Source organism: Anser brachyrhynchus (genome assembly GCF_964034855.1).
Source record: "Anser brachyrhynchus genome assembly, chromosome: Z".
NCBI lineage: Eukaryota > Metazoa > Chordata > Aves > Anseriformes > Anatidae > Anser > Anser brachyrhynchus.
The window spans coordinates 25,745,602-25,768,043 of NC_137697.1; the positions used below are offsets into that span (position 1 = coordinate 25,745,602).

The window sequence follows — 22,442 nt, forward strand, 5'->3', positions numbered from 1 at the left end:
TACTGTGGAGAAGGGTCATCGAAATAGGACACTAAATACCTGTGGTGCTACCCTAGCACTCAACTTGGTCATAACTAGTTTGGAACAGAGATGAACAATGAAGTGTCAAATATCCTGTTAATAAAAAATTACCCAGGACACTAAAAAACATGATTGCATAGTTGAGAATAGAAGCCACGGTACTGAGTAATGGCATGAAAACAAACTATTCTGGACACAGACAAGAAAACAAACCTTATCACTACAAAACCTGGACCGTAGTTTTGAAATTCATACCTAAAACCTATGATACCTTTCCTGCAGGCATCACAGATTGTTCAGAAAGCACCTAAAAAACAATATTAAACTCTTCCTTTCGAATTTTTCAGATAGAACTGTCTGCCATTAAATGTCAAAAAAGAATTATCTTTAAAGAAAACTCCTTATAGAACTACTAAAGGGTGAGTGAGTCCTGATGATCACTCCTTGTCTCTCCAATAGACGAATGAAACTTTTGGATGGTAGCCAGGGAGTCCTGGTTGGTGCAATACTGTCATTTGTCCACTGTCACAATATCCATCAACACCAGATGTCCTTCGACCCACAACTGAGAGGCCAGGCAAGGTACACAACTGTCCACTTTAATTTTCTGTGTTCACTGCGGCTACACCAAAAGCCCACCAGTACCTCCTTGGGCCCATAAAGTACCCTCCCATGAGGTAGCCCTATGCCAGGGACCCACACAGCCTGCGGGGCTGCCACAGTAGGATGCTTCTGACACTTTTTCCCTGTTATGTCCACCTTACCCTCCAATACAGACAATTTTTGACATATCCCTGTCACTCCACAAATCCAGATGGATCCCGCCCCCTCACATCTTGACAGTACATTAGTACACTATGCACTAGTGCCCACCGAAACTTTACAGCCCTCCGGATTCTGTGTGCCAGGGCACCGAATGGAATTACAGGCCAGCAAGCTTCGTTGTCCCTTTCCTTCTCCTGGCCAGAGGCAGGGGCCCTCTGCTGCTGGCTAGAGCTTCATTCTCTGACTCCTTTGGTGTCAGGCAGAAGAGGATACATTTTCAGCCCTTACTATGTATCTGAGGGATTGACAGTTGTCTTCTATTGTCTTGGCCTGAACTGGTGCAGTAACCTACTTGGATGACCTCTTCTAAGCAGCTGTCTTCCCCTGCAGTTCAGACACATGGGCTCTTAGCTACAAGGTGGGCGCACTGTCCTTCTTCCACCTGTCCTCTCATGTCACACAGGAAGAACCAGATGGTGCCATACTGCAGGCACCTGGGTCTCCATCTCTATCTGGCAGGTGGAGGCTGACTCCTGGGGCACCCTGACAACCCAGATGCTGCCTGTGATGAGAAGGAAGGACAGGAATTCTTCTTGAAACACTAGAGTCAGCAGGACAGTCTCCTCACTGCTGGTGTCTCAAGGTGTGGCTAGTCCATCATTACCAGGGTGCTGGTGTACAACACCAGTGCATTTTTCACAGGTCTCCTCCACATTGCCCTTGTGTACTGGAAGCAATCCAGATCTTCACGGAACTGGATGTTTTCCAGGTGAGTGTAGACCACCTTCACCACTAATTCTCTTAGATTCTGAACAGCTTCCTCTGCAGTGGTCCATTTGCCTCAGTAAATGACAATATTAACCCTGAGGGAACTCATTGCCTTCACAATCAACAGGAACTGCCTCTGGAGGCTGTGGATTATCACTTCTCTTAAGGTTTCTTTGTAGATTCCCCAACCCCTGGCAAGGGATCCCAACTGCTGGGCTTCTCTCCCCTCAGTTCCTGACTGTCACCCCCAGCAACCAGGGCAGCAATATGCTCACCTGACTGGCAGCCGTTATTTTTCTGCAAATCTCAAAGACTGCTCAAGATTAGGAACTGTATGGTTTCCATCTACTGACTTCTATCACTTCTTCCTCCTGTTCCCTTGCCAAAAGGCTGGCTTCCTGATCAGGCCCTTCCTCCTCCCTTATTAAATGATGGTACATACCTGTTGACCTCCACTTCCAGTATTTCTTTTTGACTACTGGTGTGATTACTGTAATTGGGGCTTGGATCCCTGTCTGAATCTTAGTGCCCTCAGATGTAGCAGCCTGTGTTCCCCTGCTGCTCTGATGGTGCTAGTCAGAGGCTTGATAGGCACAGACCAAGCCCCAAAACTGTGCTAGGAGCTGCTGGAAATGGGACGGCACGCCTGTTCGGTTTTAAAATCCCAAGTTATCAGAGGCGATAGCAGCACCAAGCACCTGGTGCTGCTCCCACACACAATGCCACCGATGGTTCAGACTTCTTGGGGTATATTTCTCTGTCACCTCAAGAAGTTGTTCACTCTTACACCAGCACCAGACAAGGTTCCACATGCACAATAACAAGTCAACAACGCTAAATAATGGGATCAAACACCTGACATAAGGATGTACCAAAAAAAAAATTCAGGAGCCCATGCAAGAAAGATGGACAGGTCAGCCTCAGAGGAGAAAAGGGAGGTGTAATCCCTCATCCTCTCCACAAGATAGCTCACTCAGCACAGGAACAGCATCATTCCAGGGACATATGCCAGCCCAAGCACATGGCCATTGCTTTTATCAAAATGTTCCCAGGTACAGCAAAATAAAAGTGACAAACAGCACAGCAACTGCAAGGTCTGAAAACAGCCATTAAAAAGCCCTGGACTCTAATATACAGTAAAGCAAGCAAGCTCTGAGACCTTAGGAGCCTTCCAATAAACAAATTGGCATGCTCAGATCAAAACAATAATTACCTTAGCTCCACGTTGGGCACCAAAAAGTTCTGTGGTGTGTTGACTTGGCCAATAGCCAAACACCCACACAGCTGCTCACTCACTTCCCTCTCCCGTGGGACAAGGAAAACAGAGGTAAGGTGAGAAGATGCATGGACTGAGATAAAGATAATTTAATAGGGAAAAGAAAAGCTGTGTGCACAGGCAAACCAAAAGGCAGAATTCACTCTTTACTTTCCATCAGTAGGCATATCTTTAGCCAATTCCCAAAAAGCAGGGCCTCAGCATCTTTTCTCGGTTGCTTGGGAAGAAAAATGCCATAACCACGAACTTGACCCTTCACCTTCCTTTGCCTGAGCTTTTATTATTGGATATGATGTTATATGGTGTGGAATATCCCCTTGTCTGTTGGGGACAGCTCTCCTGGCTTTGTACCCTCCCAGCTTCTTGTCCACCCCTAGCCTACCCACCTGGGGAAGGGGTGCAGGGCAGAGTGGGACAGAGAGAGAGCCTTGACACTCTGTAGGCAGTAGACAAAACACTGGTGTGTTATAATCAAAACACTGCACCATATGGGCTGCTGTGAAGAAAGTTAATTCCATCCTAACCAGACTCAGTGAAGAGCCAGGCCATTTGATGAAGTCTCCTTTCCTCACTCCCACTGCCTTTACAGTCGAATAAGACTTAAGATGATACACATGGCCTGTGAGGGAAGCAGGGAATACTGAATGCTTGTCATGGATAAGGATAACACAACCTAGTTTCTTCTGTCCTGTGTGAGTCCTAGTTGCTGAACCAACTCTCCTGTCTACACTTTCCACCCAAAGTTCTTCCCAATACAAGTGTTGACACTTACACTTCGATGACGTTCTCCTTTTGCATTTAAATAAGCTTTGATTGCAGCCAAACCTGCATACTCTCCTTGGGCTCCACTGCAAGAGGAACACAAAGACTGTTATGGAAGCACATGAACTAGAATGGACTAGCACTCACTTGAAGCTTCAGAATTTCTCTGCCAGTTTTGTCTTGCATATTTTCCTTAGAGGTAAGCTTTTGAAGTCCATGTAAAAAAGTAAATGTTCAGAAAAAAAATCCTACCTGTTTGGTTGGAAGGAGATTTTGTCATAACCAGTAATCTCACACAAGTCCTTCTCTAAGTCCTTGAAAAGCTGCTGATACCCTTGGGCTTGATCCAAGGGCACAAAGGGGTGGATGTTGGCAAATTCCTTCCATGAAATAGGCTACCACAAAAACAAACAAACAAAAAAACAAAGCATGAGCTGTAAATTCTGAAGATAACTCTGTTTTGTTGTTAAACTCTATGAAGGAAAGAAGCTGCCCTGTGTTCAAATACAGACCAAATACTTCTTGTGTAGCAATACAAGTTCCCAACTGCTGTGAACGATGATTTCCAATAACATATTTTTAACATTTAGAAGATGTTTAAAACCCTTAGTTTTTCCTTTTTGGTCACTTACACTTACGTACAGCTGTGCAATCACAGGGCAAAAAGAAAGGAGTCATAAAACAGTACATAACATTGTTTGACACAGTTTTGTTGCTTTCCATTTTAATACACAAATTAAAAAGAAGTGAAGGGTAAGGACATACATAGAAGAGATTAAGAGAAAGGGGACATAAGAAATCTAGCAAACGAGCAGCAACAGGGAGAGAGCGAAGAGGATCAAAAACCATTCAGCATTCAAGGCTAGCTAAGGCTATGCTTCAGTTGATATCTGCTGTTAAAGATGAAGACAGCCAAAGACTCCAGCTCCTCACCTCAGGAAAAGTAAAACCCTCCTATGAAACAGTAAATTGTCAAAGAGACAAAAATTGTTTCTTTTCATGTTTCTGAGGATTTTACTGTAAGATTTGTAAAGCATCTAGAAGCTAGGTCCTGCAACACCACACAAGGGAACAGGGCTGTGATACATAGAATCATAGAATGTCCCAAATTGGAAGGGACCCATAAGGATCACCGAGTCCAACTCCTGGCACCACACAGGTCTACTCAGAAATTCAGACCATACAATTGAGAGCATAGTCCAAATGCTTCTTAAACTCCAGCAGGCTTGGTGCCGTGACTATGTCCCCGAGGACCCTGTTCCACTGCATGACCACCCTCTCGGTGAAAAACCTCTTCCTGATATCCAGCCTGAACCTCCCCTGTCACAGCTTGACTTCATTCCCTCAGACCCTAATACCTAATTCCAAAAGGTACTTTCCTATTTTTTTTTCCAAATGTAGCCTTCAAAGCCAATCTCCTCATTTTGCTGCATTCCTTCCATGCTTCTTGAAGCTTTTTTTTACTAGCAGTGGACAAAGACAATGCCATTAGTGACTTCTGAAACTGCTTCCTCAGCTGCAGTTCTACACCAAAACCACCCTCTACCTCTAAAGTCTACAGTGACACTGGCTACATGATTTATGCATGTGGGTTTCAAGTAAGACAGTATTACTGCAACTTACTGCAAGTTCAGCTGAACTATTGAGCTTCATTGTACAGGACCCCTAAAATAGAAACACATTTGTCAGTACATATCAAAATACATAAATACATAACTATTTTTTTTCTCTTTTTCTCTTTTTGGTAAATACTTACCAAAGGAATCATGCTGTGAACAAGGGAAATATCTTTGTTTTCTAATCTCTTCATGTACCGTACGATATTTGTTTCGGAGTGATAGCTGGAGGACACAAAATGCAGTGTTAAGGCAAGCAGACTGGCTCTACCACCCAGCTGATCTGTACTCTAGCACAAGAAAAGCCATAAAAAAAAAGAATTAAGACAGCAGTGGTAAGAGTAGCCTTCCACTTTTAATTGTTAGTATTTATTAGGTACTTATTTCAAATCATAACTTTATGCTTGCTAAGAGCAATGTGGATGGAAAACTATTATCATTTGCTCAGAAATGCTATCACCAGATGTGGAAAGTAGGGGTTCAAGTAAGCCTGCCAATACTATGTCCTCAAATAATTGCTTGTACAGTGTACCAGACTAATGAAAACATACATACCTCATGTGACCATGAGTACAACTTTGATCATTTAAAAGTTGTATAAAAAAGCTACTAAACTAACCAGTGACTGAATACAGATGCAAAATTGTCCTCAACTGACCCTCAGTACAAATTTTGACAGGAGATACTATTACATTCCATTAAAATATCAAATTTACAGCAATTTCACAAACCTGTTGAAAACCTGATGGGTCAAGAATTTGGAAGTTCTCTTAAATGGGGTGCTAAGGATGCCTTTGGTTTCCTCGCCCATACCTTCAGCAATTAGTTCCTTTGACACACAAAAAAAATTGAAGTCAAATATTTTCATAGTCACTTTTGATCAGAATTAACTTATACTAGCAGCTTACCACCAGCTTTAGTTATTTCTTTAGGTAAAAGCACTTTATTAGCATACGTATTTTATATATCTAGCATACCAACAATATCATATTAAAACTGGTATAGAAGTGTCAGTAGCCCTTGTCTTGAAAGTAGTGCTGCTAGTTGTTAATTATATGCAAATAAAATTCCAGTGGTAGTGAAGCAACTGACCATGTCTTATAGCCTTCAAAAGGCAAGTAACAGACTAAACGCAGGGTATCTAAGCTGACCAAAAGAATTAAGTATCATAACCAGAGAATGGCATTATTCAGTTACATAAATCAGTGTCATTTTATCCTGCTTCTTTCTGTAAGACAGCATTTGAAATTGCCAATAATTAACAAACACGCCATACAGACACCCACTATCCCAAAGTACAGTTTTACTTTTCACTGAATTTCTGAAACATTCAGATTAAGTTCATGCATATGATCTGCTGTCTACTTACAGCTGAAGACTCGCAACCAAAAATCCATAATATGTCATCTAGGTCTTTCTCGCTTACAGTTTCATCAAGTGATACTCCAAGCTACAGATAAAAGAAACAGTAATTACTCAAAGTTCTCATTTCCAGAGCATACTGTATTTGTTCTTGTCAAGAAAAAGTATTCCAGAAACACCAGTGAAAAGAACACAACACGACACGACACCCAATTACATGCAAATTTCATGTCATTTTATGCAATAGATACATACATTTTATTTACATATAATTTCCTGTCTTTCCCTTTCTAAACTATCCAGGCTGGATGGATCACATCCAGATCACATAAAGACTGTGACTTCACTCCTGACATTACTAAGTGTTTTCCATTTAACAGAGAAATCTCCCATTTTGCTAGACTGCTCTTTTCCCCCGTTCCATTTTAAAGAATATACTGGAGTTTGTGAAGTACTTAGGGCCTACCAACATGCAGTTTAGATTTCGATCTTTGTCTTCAAATACTGCCAAAGGACCTGAATTTTGGAGGTCATTTTGCATGTCATTGCTAAGTTTATTAAGGGCTATACTCAGCCCTTAGTGGCATACTTAAATAATTAGATAACCTTTTAAAATAAGCATAAATGAAAATATAGTAAGTTTTAATTATTAAAAAAAAAAACTTGATTCTTTATATTATCTTTATAATTGATATATCTGAGCAAATTACAGTAAATATTTAATAATTCTATTCTGTTTAGCACATTATGAATAGAAACAATGCAAAAAAGTAATGATATAATATTTAGGAAAGGTTATGGAGTTGCTTACCCTGCCATCACTATAAATGCGAAAATTTATCTTTCTAAGAGCTGCCCTGTCCAAAACCTCTTTGACTGAGCATCCACACGTGACTGTCAAAGTATCAAAGAACAGATCATGGTGCAGTTTATGACCAGCTCTCCTGAGACCTATAAAAAACAGTAAGTTAATTCTATTAGATGATGTACAAAAGTATTATTGCTTACAAAGTATTTGCATAGCAACACTACATCTATCTCACAAGTAAATGTTTTTACACAATAAAGTGAGATATTCCCCTTGTGTACAGAGCAGTGAAATCATCAGCTTTTTAGAGAAATATCACTGCGCATGAAATTTGTCTAAATCAGATTCAGACCTAATTAATAACAGAATGAATCTACAGAAGATCTTTCTGATGAGTCAGATTTGTAATATATACTGCAGAAGAACTGGTATATGAATGGTACAAGCACAAAATCTCAAGACCAGAAAGAAAAATCTTGCTACACAAATGGATATTAATTATCATGGTTTTTGCCATAAAGTTTAGACGCTTAATGATTTTCACAAGTGGCAAGCGGTCTTCCAGCTGAGCTTGCAAACAAAGCATGGATAACTGTAGCGATCCCTTCCCAACTCCCAGCGTTCCAGTTCTGCATAGCTCCTTCTGACAGCAATGATAATCATGCCAGTTAAAAAAACAAAAAAACACCAAAAAAAAGTTTCTTGATTTAGGAACAGTGTCTGCAATCATTAAACACTCACCTTCAGCCAGGATTAAAGTAGCATTGTGTACCCGTCTTGCAATATCCCTTAATCCATCAGACCCATGGTAGACACCAAACATGGCTGCCATATTAGCCAGAAGTGCCTACAATCCAAATACAGGTTAGTATTTTTTTTATTAACAAATATTACTTCATGTTAATTTAGCACAAAGTTTCTTTAGTACCCAGGAAAACCACATGTCTTCAGCTGATGTAATACTTTTATTATATACTGTCCAAAAAATAAAAGGTGAGAGAGACAAAATGTATTCATAAAACTGTAGACACTGATTATGAACTTAATGCCCTTTGAAATTTAACTGTGTCAGTAATTAACATGAGCTTAAATTCAATTACCGCTACAAAGAAGTTTGAAGAATTGCAAGTAAAACTAGGCTTGTAAAAAAAAAATCATTGTTTAATATTGCTATAAAAAATGTATGAAACATCTCATAAATACTAAATAATCAGTTAATAATAACAATCCCTCCTCACAACAAGGCACAACATTGAACAATACATTGATAGAAATAGAATACGTTTATAAACTTGTTCAGATGAAAGTCAGTGGAGGCATGTTGAAAATAACTATTTCAGATAATTACTGATTTAATCATGGTATTTTACTGTAAAGAGAGCTTTTGGACAGTGTAGTGTTTTTGTATCAAATCACATGTTCAAATTGTCATGACTTATATTTTTGCCTAAATACTTTTTGAATTTCAAAATGGATTCTTTTATTTATTTATTTTTGCCTTGAATGGGTAATCTTGGATGATTAGAGACAGATTTTCTAAATAAATTCATTTGGAACACAGCATTACTCAGTGAAGTTCACCCGATGGGACAGATGGACTTATTCAGAACTAGGGCCTTTTTTTTTTTTAAAGGAAACAGATGTTAATTTACCTTCTTTTCAAGAATGGTTCAATTTTTTCAACAGATTTGAAACATATATGCAAGCAAGCATATTTCAACTTTCTTTCTTTTTCTAGTAAAAACTCTCAGAAGTAAAGCTAACGCAAAGTACCGTGGTGTTAGGACGACAACCATACGGTTCCATTCATTCATTTTCAATATTAAAAGCAAAGCATGACAAGTTACCTGCGCTGTGCAGATGTTGCTTGTAGCTTTATCTCTCCTGATATGCTGTTCTCGTGTCTGTAAAGCCAGTCGGTAAACTTCCTTTCCATTTGCATCTCTAAGTCACAAATGAAAATGTTGTTTCTGTTACTTCAAAATGACAGCAAATTAAGAGATCAAGCTCTATGCATGTTAACTTTGACTGTCCTCAGAACAGTGCCGGAGGGAATAAAACAGAAATCAGGACAGACATCAAACAGAGAGACTAAGGTCTCTAGCTTTCTGTTTACATCACGACTGGCAAATCTGTCCAGTCAAGTATAGTGCACAGCAAGTTTTCTAAGCATGCTACACCAAAACGTGGTATTTGCCTTAAAGTGCCACAAATTATTCAACTGTTTTAACTGAATATAACCCGTAACTTATTTTGCACACTGGTAAGGAACCATCTTTTCTAATGATGCCCAGTAATAGCATGCAGAGTTTGTATATAAAAACAACCTGCCCAACAAAGCTGTATGAGATAACTGAAAGGGCTATGCCCAGTCCGTCCTTCAAAAGGTCCTTTTGTAGGGCTTCTAACACACTGAAACTGGAGAAGTAAGAGCCAGTCTAATGACCTTTACGACAGTGAAAACCTTCAGAACAGCTTCAAAAGGAAAAGGATGAACTCTATACATATATATAAATCTATATATGTACACATGTGGGGTTGTGAATGGCTAGACTACTTCCCTCAATTCACTGTATTTTCTACTTCTTCCTACCTATGTTTTTGATGACGATGTCAGAGAAAGAGCTATTACAGTACAGAACAGGCAGAATAACTTAGTTTGCAAAGCCTCATGCCATCACAATTAATCCTCTCTGCTGTGTAGGTTATTTCTTCACCCTAAATGGCAGCAAGCACTTCAGGCAGGTCACATCATCATTCTACACAAATGCAATTCTCTTCCTAAAAATTGAAGCCAACCATTGCTCTTCTAGTTTTCAACAAAAAAGGTGTTAGTTACAACGAGATGGTCAGATGTTATTCATATTGACTGTGCAAGATGGTCCACAGATGTTTCATGCAGATCTTTCCTAAAGAGATGATCGCTGAGGGGAGCAGTTACCTTGTGACACCAACCATCCTGCCCGGCATCATTCTCACTAGGTTTTCCTTGACAGCAAAGAATGCTGCATGGGGTCCCCCATAGCAGAGCGGCACACCAAATCTCTGGGAGCTACCCAGGACAACATCTACTCCAAACTCCCCAGGAGGCTTCAGAATACAGAGAGCCAGAAGATCAGTAGCACAGCAGGCAAGAGTCTGAGAAGAGAAGTGCACAGAGCAGTCAGCCTCTTCTCTGAAGGAGTGGTGTTTGCATGGGAGCTGGGTTTGAACAAGGTACACTTTCAAACAATTTCATATCTCTTGCACAGCACTGAAGTGTAATGGTAACCTTCACACAGTATCTCATGTAACTTTTTCTATACCTATGGCTGTTTTATGCATCAGAGTGAAATCTAATGATTGACAGGACAATGACGTGACAGGACAAGGGGGACTGGGCTAAAGTTGCACCAGGGGAGGTTTAGGTTGGGTATTAGGAAAAACTTCTTTACTGAAAGGGTTGTTAGGCATTGGAATGGGCTGCCCAGGGAGGTGGTTGAGTCACCATCCTTGGAGGTCTTTAAAAGACATTTAGATGTTGAGCTTAGTGATATGGTTTAGTGAAGGACTTGTTAGTGTTAGGTCAGAGGTTGGACTAGGTGATCTTGGAGGTCTCTTCCAACCTAGACGATTCTGTGATTCTGTGATTCTAATGAGACAAGTAACATTTGTTTTACCCCATTCTGATGAGCTCTTTCAACAAGTTCAGAAAAGTCTTCCACCTTCCCCTCAGTGTCTGGATACTGAAATAATACTCCGCTGACATCCTTTCCACTGAAATCCATCTCATGGGGTAATTTGAGCTCAGTAATAACACCTGTATAACTGGAAAACAAAACCATGTACAATAAAATGTATTCAAACCATTACCTGCCTTGAAGTGATATTTAATATGATGTTTTCATGGACTTAGAACATTCTTTTCTTTAACATTCAAAGAACTGAAGCTGCTTGGCATCACTAAACACTGAGACTGTTTCATGTCATGGTATATAGTACTGCAGAATAACTGCATTTGATATCATCATCAAATAAGCAACAGAGGAGAGCAGAGGATGCCTAACCTATTTGATATCAACATCTTCCTGCTTTAATTAGCAAGTTTAACTTCGGGAACCAAGTAATATTTTTAGAAGACGGTTACCTCAAGCTATAAACTTAAAAGGGATTTATCTTTCATTAAAAGAGAAGTTTTACTATCTAGGCTTAGTCATTTCTAAATTAAGTTACATCTAATAAAGGATGACCAGACTGAATTCAAAAACCAAATGTATGTATTTTCACAAAAAGTTAAGCAAAAAATGAAACATTTTGTTGTTATCATATGTTTAGTCTCCTTTTAAAGATCTTGAATTACTTCACAGTAATATTTGAATGGAAAATTAGAAGCAATGCCAAATGTTAACAGATTTCTGCTTCCATTTTGCTAAGAAAGCATAGTCCTATATTCCAAGCATGTTAAGTATAGAGTGAAGAGGTGTAGGTGAAAAGTGATTCAATGTAAGTGAAAATATATGGTAGAAAATGGAGAGTAACATTACTTGGCTCTAGTTTGGACCACTGCTATAGTCTGAGGGTGGCATCGGGAATCTACATAGAACTTCCTCCTTTTGTTGTGCCTGTTACAAAGAAAAGGGAAAAAAGAAGAGATACATATTAAGAATGTATTATTTTCCATGGAAGTAAAATTAATTGGTTTTATAAATGTGAGGTTTTTTTAAAGTAAAAACACAGTTGTAAATTTGGGTTATCATAACTGGATAAGTACGTGATTGAATGAGTGTTCTAGTCAATTTAGAACAACAAAGTTCATTGCAGATACTCAACTGAGATTCACATGGGACAAAAATTAAGAGTGGCTACCAAACAGAATTAGGAGCCAACTAAAACAGCTGCAAGAATGCCTCTTGTTCTGGTTTCAGCTAGGATAATTTTCCTCTTGGTAGCTGGTATGGTGCTGTGTTTTGAATTTAGGATGAGAACAATGCTGATAACATGCTGATTCTTCAGTTGCTGCAGAACAATGCTTAGACTTAGTCAAGGATTTTTCTGCTTCTCATGCTGCCCTGCAAAAGAGGAGGTTTGGGGTGCACAAGAAGCTGGGAGGGGACAGAACCAGGACAGCTGACCCAAAGTAGCCAAAGGGGTATTCCATACTACGTGACATCATGTTGAACAGTTATTATGGGGTTACTGGCTGGGGTGGGGGGCATATGGGGTTGCTCAGGGTCAGGCTGGGCATCGGTCAGCAGGTGATGAACAACTGCATTGTTCATCACTTGCTGTGTACATTCTGTTATTAGTATTATTATTATCATCATTATCATTATCATATTTATTTCTCTTCATTTTCTGTCCTATTAAACTGTCTTTACCTAAACCCATATACTTTTACTTTTTTCCTGATGATTCTCTCCCACACGCCACTAGGAGGGGGCAGAGAAGTGAGTGAACGGCTGTGTGGTGTTTAGCTGCCTGCCGGGTTAAATCACACCTCTACACACACATACTCTTATAAAGAAATACAATTTTGTTTTTTAATACCTAAGTTTCCCCAGATAACCGGACAGGTGCTATTGAAAGACTAAAATACAGCCTAGCATAATAGCTTGGTTTTCCCCAGTTAAAAAAGCATAATTTTATGTCAGACTGACGTTTTGAACAACTGAATAATTGCATCACAATCTCATCTGTGTAGCATCCTTCTTGATTATACAGACCTGCAGAGACCTTCAATAGTCTCTCTCAAACTTCATTTAATTTGCATTTAATTCATCTCAAATAACCCTACAGCACAGTTCCCTGAAAGCAGATTTAGATATACCAATAACACTTTCGCTTTTAGCAACTCATGACAGACATACACTGCTGTTGTTTATAAGCTCATTTCAACCGCTGGTTGAAAAAAATCATTCACGTCTTCAGTGTTCGTGGACACCAGAAATTCATGCCACAGACTGTTAGGTTATAGGATAAAAGATAAGGGAACACTGAGAGGCCACAGCAGGTGGGGGAGCCCCAGCATACGCTGTCCCAGGCCCACCACAGGAGCCACCAGCCTGCCAGAAGCCCAGCTCCACAGAGGAGCACAGGGGCACACAGGAGGGTGGGAAGCCAAGCTGAAGGCTCAGAGGAAAGGACACCCTGCCCGGGCTGTCCCAGAACCATGGGACATTATCGGATGCTGGGGAGAACACTTCAGGATTGACCAGGGATTATTATGGGATGTTAAGGGGAGGAAAGGCAGGAAAAGGGATATATGTAAGTGATTAGGGGAGGAACAAGTGTGGAAAAAAATGGAGGGATAAGGTGATAAAAAGGGACAGTTGTATATAAATGGTTACTGGTGGATGCATTTGACTGGCCATGCCATGGTCCCAGTCAATACAGTTTGTCCCTTCTTCTTGTTCATAGAGTCATAGAATCACTAAGGTTGGAAAGGACCTTCAAGATCATCCGGTCCAAACATACCCCTACTACCAATATCTACCAATTCCTTTCAAATTTTCTGTGGGTGAGGGACTCTGTTTTGGGGTGTGTATATATATGTGAGTCTGGGTGCCAGCAACAGGAGTCAGACCATGGGTCAGAGGGACTGGGTGTCCGTGGTGAGCTGGCTGGAAGGACTGGAGTGAGCTGACCTCAGTGCTAGCACCTGGAGAGGCAGCTCAGCCACAGGGGCCTGTAAGGACTCATATATGCTCATTTTGATTAAGTATTCTCTGACCTCATCTTTGTCCACCAAGGGTAAGCATTCCTTGCTCCAGACTCTGGTCTATAGGTCCTTAGATTTCTGAAAGCTTAAGACTGCTCAGACACATCAACACTGGAAGCTTTGTTAGGAGCTAAGTAACATGGACAATTCAGCAATCTGCTCACAGTTAAAAGGCCACACTCAGCTTCAACCCTCTCACCTACCCATGCCTACACAGCTGAGATGTCTTTCAAACTCCAAATGCCCTCCTGCTGTGATTTAACCACATATTTAAACATATTACCTGTGACATAATTGCATAGCTTCTGCAGCAGCTGTCCCCTCATCCAGCAATGATGCGTTAGCCACATCCATTCCTGTGATATCACACACCATAGTCTGGTAATTTAGCAGGCTCTCCAGCCTGCCCTGGGAGACCTCAGGTTGGTAGGGAGTATACTGGGTAACCCTGTAAGAAAAGAATTCTGAGTTTGGGTCACGGAAAATAAATATATCAGAATTATGCCACTGGAAACAAAAAAACAAACCTGCTATTTGTAAAGTATAATTCACTAACATGAAAAATTGTCAGAAAAGCTATTTTCAGATGGTTGTAATTTATTACTGTCCTGAAAATCTGAGAGTATTTTCTCTATTGATATTGAATTTTTACAGAAGAGTTATCTTCCTCCATTTTGAAACGAGAATTTACTTTTAAAACAAAGGTATGAATGCACTTTAGTGAAAAGAGACAGGAAATAGGGTCTGAGTGTGGGAGAACTGAGTCATGTCACAATATCTGAATGAGGATGCTTAGTTCATTCATATCTAGGTATTGTATTGCCACTACCTTTCAACATACTGTTTCTGTGATCTTTTGCTTGCCAAGCACTCTCCACTCTCATGGGAGGAAAGGCACTTGGCACTTCACAGAATCAAGCTCAATAACATGCCACTTTTTGTGAAATGACAATTCCCATAAATGTTGGTGAAGAAAAGCGAGATGAATGTGAATTTTATCTGTTTTCACCAGGAGAACAAAGATGTATAGGCAACGCATGCGATTCCTTAGAAAAGCCAACGGCCTAAGGGGAACACACCGTTATAACAGCACAGGGAAAAAAAACAAAAAAAAACAACAACCAACCAAACAAAAAAAACACCAAGGTAGTAAAGGGCCCAAAAATGAAAGGCAAGAACAGAGATCAAATTCTCTTTTGACTGGTAGAAGTTTGGACACTGGATTCCACAGTGGTTCAGGGCAGACTTTACACCTGTTTTAACCCAGAGCAGTGGCCAGAAACCAGTGATAAGAAGGAACACTTATGGCCTTGTTCTCTAGCAATGGAAGAAAACAGGAATTTGTTTCTTGAAAGGGTGCTAGTAAGCCCTAGACTTTTGAGAAACAGTTATATGATTCATAGCTGAAAGTATGATCTTTAAAGAGAGACTGAAAAACTTGGAAGCTCAAGTCTCATATAAAGACGATAGGAGGTGAGCTACACAAATTTTTACAGAACAAGCTGCAGAACCTGTGGTATAGAGCAAGATGAAAGGAACAATAAAATTGCAATGGAAGGGAAGGAAGAAAAAAGTCCTTAAGAGAAAAGGAGAGGTCGAGAGATGGACATACTTAACAAGCAAATTCAAAGTATTCAAGAGATAAAGTATTGAAAGCAGGACCAAAGAAGGTATGCCAAGTGCTATTTACTGGGTATGTTCTTTGCTAATGTATTGACTATCTATTTAAATGATACCTCTGCCCAGATTTCTCACATGTATAATAATCAATGTAGTGACAGTAAACAGCTATATATAAAGTTCGATAAACATTGATGATTTTCCCAAATATTCAAGTTTTTTGTTTTTTTTTCCTGCTGCTAAGCTACACTTAACACTAAGTCACTTATCATAATAAAACTGATTATGCAATCAAAAACTAAGACCATGGCCTGTGCTGCATGTAATATTGCCCATTACAAATAGCAATAATATATTTTCCCCACATCTTCTAAACTCAGTTTTCAATGTCAGATAAACTGTCAATATGACAGTTTGGAGATTTGTTTTCTGAATGCTCCCTCAGGTCTCACAAATACAAAGAGTTATTCCCAACTCCTTTGCAAGAACAATGAGCTCCCTTGCCTACTAGAAGAAACTACTCCACACTTAAAATTAACAATCCTACTTTCACAATTCATGAACTTCAGCTAAAGCCCCCCCCCCCTTTTTTTTTTCCATTATAACTTGCAGAAGGAGCTGGAAGTAGAGAATTAAATAATCAAGAATCATTGGTTAGCATTTGCTGAAATAATGATTTAATAAAAATGAGATTTTAATTAAAGTTGAGTTTACCATCTATATGGTTCATTTCAACAAAAATTTTATTTCATTTAACCATTATTGATTATGAACTAATGCAAAATGAGATAGGTAGACGAAATTAGAGAAATCAGTAGCAGAGATGCAATACTTCACATTAAACATGGGTTCAAATTTTGCTATAGGACTTTCAAGCTGCACTCTATATTTGTTTTCAAAGACAAAATGAGTCAAGTTCACGACTTCCTACATGACAAGAATCAGTTTTGGTAAGATTTTATCTTTTAAAATTGCAGATTGACTTTACAATAAAAGCTTCAAAACAGACCACTCAAATTAGATATCTAGAAAACTATTTTAATAGCTTCAAGGATTTCCACTCATAGATTATTATTAAATGATTTTTAAATGAAGTTTTTCCACTTTGTTTAAAAACGTGTATCTATTCTTAAACCACTACTAAGTAGCTGTGAATGTAATGGTTCCCTAAAATAACCTTAGTCCTACCATCGTAGTAGAGATAGAACAACACATAGGACACAATTAATGAAGTTTTGATATTTTCATGCTATGCTTTTGAATGGCAAAAATGGTTGAAGTAAAAATTACCAATTTCAGGGAGGATGCAAGAAGTTCAACATGAGATCTTGAATTCCACTACTAGTGCAAATTATCATGAACGAAGTTTAACAGTAGTACAAGTGAAGACACCTTCTGTAACGTTAAAATATTTATTTAAACACAAGGTTTTTCTTGGAAGGTTACTTGGCACTGTCTAAGCATCTAAATCCCGTAACATAATAACTATACTTCTCCACAATTTCTTCAGATAAAATAACTGGTTTTAGTCTGCACTGCAACTCCTGCCAGAATATTTCTGACAATCTATATTACATGGTAAATGACCTTCTAAAGTCATTTAAAAATCAACTCTTTGAAAGTAGAAGTCATTTTTAAAGTAAACCTTTGTACAAATAAAATCTCTAAAAAGCACACAGAACAAACAGCAGCAACAACAACTCAAATAAACAAACAAACAAAAAACCCACAGCAATGCCTCTCTTCCGCTTAGGTTTGTTCAAGTGGCTACTCTGCAGGTAAAAGTCCAGCACCACGAACATTGAAATGAAAAGGAAGAATTACTATAGTGATGTGGAATACAAACTACAAGCCAGATCTTTTTCAAACAAACTGGAGAAAAATATCATCTCCAGTCTAAATCTTTTCAGACCAAAATTAATTCTGCACACCAGGACTCGTAAGCTAATGAAGGCAGATAGATCATGACAAAGGAAACTTTTCATGAGAGGCTAACAGAGTCTTTCTTGAGCCTGTGTCAGACCCATCATGTCTTCAGCAGTAAGTGGCTTTCATTTTTGTAGCTATTTAAAACACTTTGATTTTGTTTAATTTTTCACCCTTTGCCTCATCCTGCTCTCAGAAATGCCAACTTTAAGACACTGATGAAGGTTTTAAGAGACACTTAAGTAATAACGTGTCTCAGCAGCACTGCAGACTGGCATCAAAGCAAGCAGTATCTAGGAAACACGGGCTTTCAGCCAAAGCCTAGTCTGCTGATCAAAAATTTTGGCTTACAAAGGAGCTGAAGTTTTTGTACATGGGAGGAGGGGTTGTTTTAGGTTTAACAACAAAACAGATGATACATTATAACTGCAAGATTAACAATTATGGCTTCTTTATACTAAAGTTGCCTCTTGCTTCTACTTTGCCTTACAACATTTCCTTTGGGAAATAGTAATGAAATGGCAGAGCATGCAAAGACTCCGTTACTGAACAATGCTCAGTGAACTAGTTCTTGATTAGCATTTGTAGCTGCACAGTCAATAAGATCTAAAATATAAAGTTTATATTTTATATATTTATATATAAATATATATATAAAATATATAAATATATGTATTTTATATATACTCAAAATATAAAATATATATATTATATATATAATATACATATATAATATATAAAAATATATATTTATATTTTATATATACTCAAAATATAAAGTTTACCATGTACCTCCCTTCATAATTTTTCTATCCTTTTACTAAATCTCTGGAAATTTATTGGACTCATGATCAACATTGTACTTTCACTTTGTTTTAATGTATGTTCTTGCAGTTTTAGCCATTCAGAAGACTAACTTCACACATCAGCAGAGTTGGAATTGGTTTGAATTTCCAGTCATACAGAATATTCTTTTTAAGATCTGACAGTTGGTAAAAATAAAAGGAACCTAAAGTATAAACAGACCACTAGCATAATTTGAAACCAACATACATAAGCAATATCTTACTCATGGGTTTGAGAAAGCTGGATGGTCTTATGACAGGGCATGGAGACATGCCAGTTTCCAGTCAAAGCACAGACACCGAATTTACTGCCAATTTGGCATGCTTTATGAGTTGCTTTTGCAGCTTTCTGTATCCGGTCTGCAAGTAGATGGCAACTGCTTAATGTTTATATCAGATTTTTGCATGGTATGCAGTAATTTTCAGAATGCAATCCAGGAGTGCTTAAGTGCTACTACCTACTAAGTTACACAACTAATATTAAGACTGCCGGTATCCCTGGTATAGTTACTATATCCTTACTTATTTAATGGGGGGGGGGGAGCGGAAATGAAGTGAGCTGTACTTCAGAGACCTCTGCATCATGCTCCATTGCAAGGTGTTAGTGTGACATTAAAGGCCTGCTAGAAACACAAGTTTCAAAAATAAGTATTATGCTGCTTTGACATATAGGTTAATAAGAAGCTCTTATGTTAGTAAGAAGCCTAAGCAGCCTATAAGGTGATTTCTGAAGGCAATTACTCTTCATATCCTTAGCTACTCATTTGTGTTCATGTTATGGCACAAAATTAATTGAATCTTGTACTAGGGAAAAAGTTCAGCACATTTGGTGTAAAAAATTTTAATGTGTATGTGAAAATGGGATACAACAGAATAAAGACTGTGTATCCATACCAGCAGACAGGTAACATACTTGTACTGCATGTGCTAGATGTCGCATTACCAGTAGTATGCCCCAAAATAAATCATTCTGCCTACGTTTTAGAGTTGAGGGGCTCTAAGTATAAAGCAAGTATACACACGGATCTGATGTCTGCTTTGGAAAAGCAGGCTAATATTTTTGCTCATATCAACTGAGTATGGAAAATACCTTTAAGACCTCCTCCTAGTGCTAGCATGGAACTGCTAGTTACAGACTGCTGGGAACAAGGAATTGTTGGCAGCTAGTAACCAAGACCAAAAGTAAAACAAGTATCAAAAATAAGCTTCTGTGACTAATCAAATCCCTCACTAAGGAGACAGGAATTTTAACTGCAGCATTCCAGTAATGGACTGCCCCACTACAGAAGGTTCTCTGCTTATTTTCTAACTTTGAATCAAAGTGTTTGTTAGATAAAAAGTTATCTGAGAAATATCTACCCAAAGAGTTTTGAAATAGCTTCTTTCATCAATACAGAAGTAGTTTCAAATGAGATTCAGACTTAAAAGAAAAGGATGCCCACACTTTTCTGAAGCTACCAGTACAAAATACTCCAGATTGCTGACTTTTAGGCACTTAATTACTGCATGGTTTTGGTCAGGCAGTTTTATCTCAAATTAAGCTATTTAGCTTCATTACAAAGATATTACACATTGTTGTCCAGATGCTTCAGAAAGTTTTGAAACTCCATCAGTGTTGAATATTTTCTTATCAGAATCTGAGATCTGGGAAGATTTTTCTGGCAGTTCTTCTGAAGAAAGCAGTGTGGGTCAGTCGTCTAATTTTCAGCTGAAAATACATTTTGTTTTAAACAGTTTCCTCCTGAAATCTACCTTTGCTCTTCCTACTTTCTGCTAGCAATTCCAACTGTACTAAATATTGAAAAGTCTTTAACTTCTATGCTCAGACTCTCTTTTTCAAACTTATATTGTATTCCAACACAAATCTTGCTCTAATGTGTGCCAAGCAGTGGGAAGATATTAGTTATATGAGCCAGAACCAAGCACAAAAAATACGTTTGCATTTGCAGCATTTCCCCTGGACCTATAATGCAAAGTGTGTTATTACTGACAGTTAAACACTCAGGTGTTGCATGGAGAGGTTTGATTTCTTAAGTAGCTTCCACAAAGCCTGTATAGTTATGAAGTTTGCATACCTCCTAATAAATTTCTTTTATCATCCTTCTGTAAGTTTAGCTTCTAGGATTCTAATTTGATTTAGGACACTCCAAGAACAGATTTCTGGATAGACTCTACCACTTGTTTTACTAGCACTATATAATTTTTTAAGGTTTTAAGAATATGCAGTTCATTTTGGTTCACTTAGTTTTAGATTGTTCTTATTTTTGTCTCTAGCAACAGGCTATTTGTTTTGTTGAACTGTACTGAAATATTTAGTTTACATATTTTGCAAAAAGAAGATGGGGATAAGACCAAATAAAACTTGGTTTAGATGTATTGCATAGATTCCTTGGATCCAAAAATTGCAACTTTGTAGTCAGTTCAAAAGTCCGAGATGCAATAAAGCATACAAGACCAGTAATTCACAGAGTTGGAGGGCTGCAGATACATGGATGCATTTACGGTAACCCAAAATACAAAAAAAAATAATAGTATCTAAGCAGCAAAGTCTTTTTACATTTATTCAACTTTTAAAAATATATATATATAAACTTCAACTACTGCTTGTATTAAAATCAAGATTACTTGGTAATTAAGATGTCAGTTACTATTTTAATACACTTCAAAAAAGAATGTTATTGACTACAGATAAGGGAACTTCCAGACCAAATGAAACAACGCAAGGTACCTATGATATTCAGTGCCGTGGAAAGTGAGATTCTGCATTAATTTTAGTTTTTCTGTTGCACCACATCTGTGTTACAGTTCTTTAGAACAATGTCAATACTGAATGAGTATTTATAATCAAGCCTTAGTGCTTTTGTCAAGAAAAGAACATCAAGAAACAAAAGTCTATTTTTATTTAGATTAATGCTGTTCATAATATACAAATTAATGCTTTAAAAGGTTTCCCTTTTTACATTTGAGCAACACCAAAACACCAGTCAAATTCAAATCTGTCAGCCAGCTCATTTTTTGACTTTTTCCCCAAAAAATGAAATATCAATTTGATGATAAGAACAAAGTATGATATTCTCAGTCTCTTCAAAAATGAATTATCAAGTATTTCTGCCTACCAATTTTCAGGTGTCAGTGGAGTGAATTATTTGTTCAAATAATAACATACTATATGTATACATATTCAAACTCTTGAAGTTCTCTAGTTTCAGAACCAAAAAAAAAAAATCAAGAATTTTAAAAGAAAGCCGTTGAGATTTCCAAGGCTGCTTTCCTGTTCTCTTTCTGAAACCATAATCAGACTATTGTATGGTATTTAACAACTTCCACCCAACTCACAGCAGTGGAGGAGGGAGCTGCTTTAGTTTTCACAATAAGCTAGGAAATAATTACTTCTGTTTAAGAGATAAGTTCTAATACTTCCTTAAAGCAAACTGAAATATTCTTGGTTTAGTTCATAATAAATAGGAGTTGTGACTTCTAAGTCAATGAAATGTTTTACAGGAAAAGCATCTTCTAAAGTAAATTACATAAATGTATCTCCATTCTTTCTCCTCTCTAGCTTCAGTATGAACTGCACTTACACACCAGTATCAAATACATGAAAGTCTTAGAAAAATAGGTTTGGGGCATATTTGTCTGTGCTCTAGATTTGATGAACTTCATATGCGTATTTATACATATGCATTTAACAAGAAAATGTTGTACATTACCATCCTGCATTCTCCAACAAATTCCGTGCAATGGGTTGAGGCACTGAGCAGTTGTAATACCCCATGCCTATATAGGACCTCCATATCTTGTTCTTGCTTGCAATATTGTATAAAGTTTCAAGGATTTCATTTTCACCTAATTGAGAAAAAATTATGTCAGAAAATTTCAGTTACACATAATGCTAGAAGATTTTAACTAAAATAACTCGTACCCCTGAGTAAAAAAATACAGCGTCAGAGACACACATATAAACAGTAACAGAATA

The 22,442-nt window shown here is 38.1% G+C and overlaps 1 protein-coding gene across 1 annotated transcript in view; it reads right to left on the reverse strand.

The window, feature by feature from the left end:
• GLDC (glycine decarboxylase) overlaps positions 1–22,442 on the reverse strand; it is a 47,268-nt gene that overhangs the window by 11,190 nt on the left and 13,636 nt on the right. The window contains exons 3-16 of the mRNA XM_080574413.1: positions 22,177–22,312; positions 14,359–14,523; positions 11,902–11,979; positions 11,038–11,185; positions 10,320–10,516; positions 9,226–9,322; positions 8,120–8,225; positions 7,382–7,521; positions 6,578–6,658; positions 5,940–6,037; positions 5,349–5,433; positions 5,216–5,257; positions 3,845–3,987; positions 3,603–3,678 (exon numbers count right to left, since the gene is read on the reverse strand). Coding sequence (XP_080430539.1) covers positions 3,603–3,678; positions 3,845–3,987; positions 5,216–5,257; positions 5,349–5,433; positions 5,940–6,037; positions 6,578–6,658; positions 7,382–7,521; positions 8,120–8,225; positions 9,226–9,322; positions 10,320–10,516; positions 11,038–11,185; positions 11,902–11,979; positions 14,359–14,523; positions 22,177–22,312 — 1,592 coding nt within the window. The remainder of the gene's footprint in view (positions 1–3,602; positions 3,679–3,844; positions 3,988–5,215; positions 5,258–5,348; positions 5,434–5,939; positions 6,038–6,577; positions 6,659–7,381; positions 7,522–8,119; positions 8,226–9,225; positions 9,323–10,319; positions 10,517–11,037; positions 11,186–11,901; positions 11,980–14,358; positions 14,524–22,176; positions 22,313–22,442) is intronic.